Source organism: Morone saxatilis, unplaced genomic scaffold (assembly GCF_004916995.1).
Source record: "Morone saxatilis isolate NCDOM2014 unplaced genomic scaffold, NCSU_SB_2.0 Contig0, whole genome shotgun sequence".
Taxonomy (NCBI): Eukaryota; Metazoa; Chordata; class Actinopteri; family Moronidae; genus Morone; species Morone saxatilis.
Window position 1 is genome coordinate 20,290,437 of NW_023339650.1, and position 8,046 is coordinate 20,298,482.

At 40.7% G+C, this 8,046-nt stretch overlaps 1 protein-coding gene across 3 annotated transcripts in view; it reads right to left on the minus strand.

Moving 5' to 3' along the window:
* Window positions 1-6,367, minus strand: part of LOC118332977 (aspartyl/asparaginyl beta-hydroxylase-like) — a 22,529-nt gene extending 16,162 nt beyond the window's left edge. For 2 of the 3 annotated variants that reach the window (XM_035668562.1, XM_035668484.1), the window contains exon 1: window positions 5,481-6,366. In XM_035668562.1, the coding sequence (XP_035524455.1) occupies window positions 5,481-5,592 (112 nt within the window). In that variant the 5' untranslated portion in view covers window positions 5,593-6,366. Of the gene's footprint in view, window positions 1-5,480 lie in introns of all 3 variants that reach the window. The other variant, XM_035668644.1, reaches the window with a different exon arrangement.
* Between the last annotated feature and the right edge of the window lie 1,679 nt (window positions 6,368-8,046).

An 8,046-nucleotide genomic window follows, 5' to 3' on the forward strand; every position in this document is an offset into this window, starting at 1 on the left:
TTTTATTCATGCTGACGTAAGCAGGCGTCACATTTTGTTTTACAGGAAGATAAAATGATTGGATTTAGATATAAAAATACAAAGAAATGTTTCATGGAATATACTGTCATATCGTTCACAAGTTCATAGTGTTAAATAAAACGATTTATGGATTTAATCCAGTAATGGTACGACACAGCTACCAAAATCCATGCCTTAAAATATTATATATATATCTTTATTTCAGACGTGCAGGTGGCAGGTTTTTATACCTCTGGTTGTGTTGTTTTTAGCAGCAGCCTCCTCTCCTGTGTCGTCTATCACAGAGGAGAACAAACAGCTCAGATTCATCTCTACACAGCGTTTCACAGCTCAGTGCTAACAAAGATATCAAATATAAGAGCTTTTATTTACACGGTCAGATCATGTTACCCTATTTTCTTCAGTCAGACGGATAAAGGACAATAAGTTACACACAAACCCACACAGAGGGATCCGAACTCTACCTTTTGGGAGTTTTATCTCTTGATCGGTGGTCTCTAACGTCTTGTCTTCTAGGATGGCAAACACATCAAATAGTTTGATACTGAAGAAAACTAAACATCAAATCATCACACCAGGCAAAGCACACTGCTACCACAACACACTCGACAACATACTCATCCAACAATCCCAATTAGTAGTTGGAGAACTTTCCAGTTGACTTGTTGCTAAAAGTAGAACTAACATTAGCTGACTTCACCCCGGGGTGCCGGTAGCCAAACCTCGGTACTTTATTCCCTGCTGTACTCTATTGGCATCAGATGCTGCATTCAGTCCCGGTCCGTCAGAGTCAGATAATGGGTCCGTTATAGCTGGATGTAACACTCGTTCAGCACTATTGGCTACTGCGACCCCCCAACTGCCTGTTTTTTATCAGGAAATACACCAAATATGTAGAAGCAAATAGCTCTCTGATTTCTGATTTCACTGATGTTCTCTCATTGCATCCCCGCAGTGTCACACATGCTTTCAGATTCAGTATGAGTGGGAACTGGAGGTTAATGCCTCACTCCACAATTCAGGATCAAACACAGCTGTGCAGTAACAGAGGAAACTACCATTTACCTTTCTTCTTCGCCTCTTTCTTGTCCTCTACAAGGTTTGGAAACAGACAGATCTGTCAGGAGAGCTCTTAGAGTCCACACAGAGGACAGCACACAAACACACACGTTGTGTATACAGTACCTTTTCTCAGCCTGTCTCTTCTGAGAGCAGGACCTTTTAACTTCTTTTCATCTGAACAGACAGACAGCAGAGCAAGTTAGCACATGTCGGCTGCCATTTAAATATGTCAAAATGTGTATAAATGAACAGCTTATTGTCTCTCCGCAGACATTTTGACTTGTTCTAGCAAGAGATCATTAATAATGGCTGCGGTGTATTGAGGTGTCGTGTCTAAATGCCTATTTAGTGATATTTGGCCACAAAGAAGCCAGATTCAGACTGCTGTAGGACTCTGATACCAAACAGGAAACACCTTGAGTGGCAGTTAACTCTTGAGTCTGACAGACCACGAGTCTTTTTAACTGTCTGTAGTTCCTTTTATATCAGCACAACCAACTGTTGACCTTTAAGTTACATGGAAACTGCGCTGATTGGTCAGCACATTACTGTATGTGTACTGTGTAGGGGGACGACCTTGATTTTCCATTCAAAATTAAAATGAACCAATTCTTTAAAAGTGACATTGCTTATCTTCAAGCAACATGTATTTTATAAAATATGGGGAATCCCAAGAATTTGTATCTTTACGAGGAAAAAATTGAAGCAAATGTCTCAGAATTACAAGTCATTGTGTTTATTGCTTTTCCAACAGACACAGACAATAAAGACTTGATGCCGCGATTACCTTCGACCTCGCCCAGTTGGAGCTCAGTTGTGGCTGTAAAGTGTTAATATCTTGTGTGTTCTTGCTTGTGCTAGCTGTGTTAGCATCCACAGACTCCTTGCCACCTGTATAGGTGTTTGTTTGTTTATGTACCAACCTTGCGAGCTTCGCTGTGTTACTGCTAACAAACCATTGACCGTTTCATAGATCGATCTGCGTAGGTGTCTATTACATTAAAACCAATTTTCAACTCATATCACTATATCTTTACACCCCTACTACTTCAGGTTTCATTGATTGACTGCAGCCTCAAACACATAAATAAGAATAAAACATCAGAATGATTAAACAGCGTAAAAGATCCGATCAGCTCGTCGACTGTCACATTTCAGAAAGCAAACAGAAAGCAGAATATCATCTATAAAAGTGTTATATTAGTGATTTACAGGCAGAAAAGTAAAAGCACTGTTAATATAAAGTGAGTCTTATTAATATTACAGAATATAACGAGCAGTACAGTCACAGTCGAGCACATTTATTATCATCACCTTCAACTCACGAGCATGTTAATGTCATCAAATAAAACTGTCTTTCTTTTAGCCAACAGCAATTCATTAACTGAGGTTAGCAGCAACTGGCTGATTTAAATCAGTCATAACAGACAACAGGACTGTGAGGCTATGTGGAGCCTGAGAGGCAGGGATGGGTGTCGAGAACCGGTACAGGATACTGACTGGTCGGTGAAACATCGAAAAGCTCCTGGACAAACGATCCTGCTAAAAACTGCAGGCTGACTTTACTAAATGTAATGAGAATGCAGCTAAATGCAGTAACTCAATAGCAACTGTACTTATTTCTGTAATAATAAATAATAGAATAACTGCTGAATCTGTCTTTATTTTCTGCACCAAATTATGGCGAGTAGTATCAATTAGAGTATCGATAAGTAAATATTGAGTGTTTGGTTTGTCCGTTCTGGGCTACTGTAGAAACGTGGCGGTTCAACAAGGTGGACTGTATGGAAGGCGAAGATAAGAACAGCTCAGTCTAAGTCAACAAAAACACAATGTTTTCAACATTCGGGGGATTAAACACTACTGAAAACATACCTATGAATATTATATTCCATTTCTGACAATAGAGCCTACTTAATGTGACACTGGACCTTTAAAACAATCGTATATTTCCTCTAAAACAAACTGCACAAACAGACGTGTTCGTTTGCGTTTGATTCCGACAGGAGTAGGTTTAATTTACCGACCACGCTACGTGGTTGCAGGTCCATCCGATTGTGTTTTTTTATATATTCAAATAATAATAAATTGTTTATTTTATTAATTTCGGGCAACATTTGCACAGATACCATTATATTCCAGTACAGGCCGACACTATAATTGTTTGAAACTGAAGTGTTTTGATCGTTTTAAACAGTTAATTTAAAATTGGACTCCTTTATCTCCCCAGTTTGGCCCTGCAGAGGAAACCAGACTGTCCTCCATCAGGTCCTCTGCACCTCCACATACACACACACACACACTCCCATCCTCCTCCAGCTGGACTGGGTTACATCCCAGTCTGATCCTCATTGGTCGGTAGTGGGACCAGGGAGCCTTGCTACTGGCTGTGGCTCTGCTTCCTGTCCTCCTATTGGTTCTGGAGGTCCAGTATGACCCCTTTGACCTCCCCGTCATCAGAGGAGGTCGTGCCACCCTCGTCCTGCATCTCAGCTGCCGCCTTCTTCCCTTCCTCCTCTTCCTCGCCCCGCTCTACGGGCGAGGACACTACGTCATAAAGGAAGGTGAAGAAGCCATAGATCCAATCAGAGCCCTCCTCAGCTAAAATATTAAGAACCTCCTCAAGCGACTCGACGTTCGCACTACCGCCTCCATCTTTGGACAAGCCTGACGAGAAGAGAGAGGGAGAGAGAAAAGGAAGGGAGGGAAGAAGAAGAAAAAACAGACAGGATGGGAGCAGAGGTGGAGATGAAGGGGAAGGGTGAAGCACAAAGGGAGGCAGGATATTGAATGAGGAGGAGGAGGAGTAAAAGGAGGGGAAGGGAAAGAAGGAAGGATGTAAGGAAGGAAGGAGAGGAGATGGTACAAAGGAATGGAGAGCAACCGTAACAAAAACAGGGCCAAAAGTAAAGGATGATGATGTGGGAAAGAGAAAGATAGTGAGTTAAAGAAGTTTCATACGATCCATAGATAACAAATAATCCTTCACTTCCTGTCTCGTCAGGCAGTCTCTGACTTCCTGTCTGCTTTACAACGAGGAACAGAGTCGTCCATCTTTACTCTAAATGTCCGTAACATGATGAAACACATCAATGCTGCTGTTAATGTTAAGATTCTTCACATTTCATGGGTTGGGACATTTCTATAAAAACAGAGTTTTAATAATCTAATCAGAGGAGGCCGGCCCACCTCCCCTAACCTCCCCTAACCTCCCCCAGTCTCCCTCATCCTCTGCTCTGAGTGGGAGTCTCATTTTTAAATGTATCCTGATGGAGACGCATCATTCAAAGGAGGTTATGTTAGCTGTTGCTAACCGTCTACTCAGTATCTTTATATCGTGGCGCAGTGGTTTGGACTTTAGACGCTGTAGAAGCACCGGACTGCGATCTTTACCTTGATCCCACACTGACACACACACATACAGGAGCCTCTCTGAGCCGCTAGCTCAGCTACAACACAGCCGCCGCCGCCGCCGCCGCTGTGTTTCTAGTGACTGTAAGAGCCGCAGCAGACTCTGTGTTTCAGAGAATCTGACAGCAGCGGCTCTGTTAGCTCTGTTAGCTCGGACTACCAGCTCACTGTTCCTGCTACACTGCTGTGGTCAGTCTGTCAGTTTCTCTGCCATAACATTACTGTCAGGTCGTGTTAGTATATGTAGACGTCAGATACATTTAGAATAATGAACAGAGAGAAAACAAAACAAAAAGCAGACTTGAACATGAAAGCTCGTGGTGCTTTCAAGAACTCAAGAAAAGTATTTGCTGGCAGCATTTGTGATTATTGTTGTTGTCTTTTATGTTTCTTGAACAGATTTACATCTTGAAGTTCAATATTTCATTGATTCATCTGCATTTTAATGGTTGAAACTTGAGCAAGTGTTATCACATGACGGAAAACCAGGAGTATTAAACACAGTCGAGGAAATTTATTTTATTTATTAAACTGTATTGAATTCTTCTCATTTATTATTACATCATTTCTCACTGAAGGTACAGCGTAAATATAAATACTAGCTAGCTAATTTCTTGAATAGTTTTGTTAACTGTCCTGACTCTGGGACGGTATTTCTCCTTATAATGCAAACATTTAGTACAGTTAGTACAGGCTGCTACATGATTGTTACTGCTACAAACATCAGCCACCAGCAGCTGAAGGTTCCCACTCTATGAACTCTCAGTCACGCTGCTGATTTTCACACAGGCAACAAAACAGGCGATCAGAAAGTGTGAGGCCGGTTTTAGACCCACTGAGATACAGGTCTACAGGTCTACATAAAGACTGGGTTTACACCTGAGGCACTGGGACACGACTGTAAACCACATCAGGTCTTCAAGGCACAACCACACAGACAGCAGGCACAATAACAGACAACCAAGAAGAATTAAAAGTGGACTTGCCGAGCAGAACTTTAGCATCCTCTACGTCAAAGTCTCCGTCTCCGTCGGTGTCGTAGGCCGTCAGTTTCCCTGAAGGAGGAAGAGGAGGAGAGGAAGGCTGAGTGATGCACATATACAGTCTCCTGTTGTCGACACAAACGAGCGTACTTACTTTTACAGTAATAAATGTCCAAAAATGTCCCTAATTGTTGGTAAAGATGATTAATAAATGAATTCCCAGCTCCCCCTCTCCAACTGTCCTTGGGCAAGATATTGAACCCCAAATTGCTTTAATAAGTATTTTTTATTTTAATTTATTTCATTTTTTCTACTTTTATGTTGACAAAAATATAAAACTTTGAGCATTTCTCAGATTAGAAGACACTATGTGTCATACGTCACCAAACTTCTAGTGACGTTATTCTCACTGGAACAAGTTGACTTCGGTTTTTAATGAACTTAAAACTGCCACTATTTTTGCAATTTTTCACTTTCTCCCGCAATCTCAGCGCAAAAAACATCGCAACATGCATCGTAATCTTTCAGTAAAGCTGCTGTGGAACCAGTTTTTTAGGCTGCAACAATCCCAAAAAAAGCCTGCAATGTCCTGGAAGGACTGATTAAAAAAACAGAGACTGAACGTGATGTGAAAATGCAACGTTACTTGCGATTGTGGCAATGGTTACTCCCATGGTTGGCTTGTCAGTCGGACAGTAATTCATAATTATGGTTATTGCAATAAATATTAAGTAACATATCTTGTCTAAACCAACCAGTGTAGTGACTGGAGTTCTGTACGGACCTAAAACTGAGACCTGAACCTCTGAAGTCTATATTTATTCTATTATATTACATTGCAGTGGTTCCCAATCTGGTAGTTGCCAACGCTTCACGGTGAAGGCTTCTGGATTTTAACGGGTGTAAGACAACTAAATTATATTGTTTGTATTATTATTTAAGATATAGACTTTCAAGATCCTTCACTCTCTGATAAACATCCAAAGAGCTGATAGAACAAAGGCCAAGCATCAGGGAGAAGAAAACACTGAAGTCTGTATGATTGTTGAAAAATACATAAAACAGAATATAATATGAAATATCCATAAAATATGTCACTGAGTCAGTTTACTCAACTGGGCTCCCTTAAGGAAAAGGTGGGGAACCGCTGATATACTGTATACAGTTAGCTTGCCAGGCTAATGGCTCAGTCGAGAGACGATATCTGAACTGAGCCCGAAACTTTACAGAGGAAAATAGCTTTGTGTCAGGAAGTGGAACTTTGCCACTTCTTCAAGCTATTAATAAGAACATAACACTTCATATTGACAGTCACGGCGTGTACGTGCATCAAGTATTTATTTGAGACAGTGAAGTAAGAGGAAGAGGAAGGATGTGGTGGAGGAGGACGACCATGTCTACTACAGCAACTCATCACACATCACTTGATTAAGAATTCTGAATTCGCTCCAGATACGAGTCGAATGCATCCCAGAGCCTGTAGCGACATGTTGGCAGACCAGCAACCATCACATTACTGTCCTGTTACTGTCCCACTACAACTACAGTGGGTAGTTTGATTACTTTTTTTTTAAGCCTAAAGCTGCTGTCATACAAGCCCTCGTGAAGATGTGTGGTTGAGATCATCTGAACCACTCAGCTGCCTCCGAGTGCAGAGTGTATTTTCCGTTGCCCATTTTAGCTTTTAGTAAGAAGCCACAATGAAATCAGCACAAAACAAGTTCTGTTTAGTTCGTCTTTCTTCTTCTCATTTGTCATTTCCCAGAACAGGTCTGTACTCAGGTACGCATTAAACCAGGTGAACACATGTAAGCTTCAGTTGGTGACACACTAGTATATAGTATTATGTATTAAAGTGGAAAGATACAGCGCGGACTAGTGACAGAGCTGCTGATTTGTGTCATTGGGCACAATTATTACTTTCATTATAGTTTCTGGTTACAGCAAACATGTACAGAAAGCTCACCGCTGAATATAACATCGGTGAGAAACAGATGCTACCAATCATCTCGACCATGTTCTACTTACAGGAAGAACTATAATTAGACTGCTTTCTGTTTACCTTTGGCTTTAAAGCGAAAACATGTCCCCTCTAAACTGTGTACAAGTGTCAGCTCGACGTGGTAAAGTAGAAAATGCCAAACACTAAAAAGTAATTCTTATGAAGAGTGCATTTTATTTAAAAATGAGTTAATTTAAACTCAACACTTAACACTTACTGGGAGTAAATACATGTGAATTATGTTTTAACACTTGCAGGAGTCACTTAAAAATCAACATTTAGTGTTTTAAACGTGAATTAAAACGAGTAAATTACGACTAACAGTGTGAGCAACGCTGTGGATGTGATTTCCCTCATAGTGTAAAACTTTATTAAGACTTCTCAGTGTGGTTAAATATTAACTCTGACCACAGCTGAATTGACCCTATGTTCAGTTTACAGTGTAGAGCTGTAATGTAATGTGTCGTTACATTATCCCAAATGTTTCCAACAGTGTTCAAGTACACAACTCACACAACGTAGAGAACATAGGCCTAGTGTTTATAGACAGTTTAATGTGGAAATGTT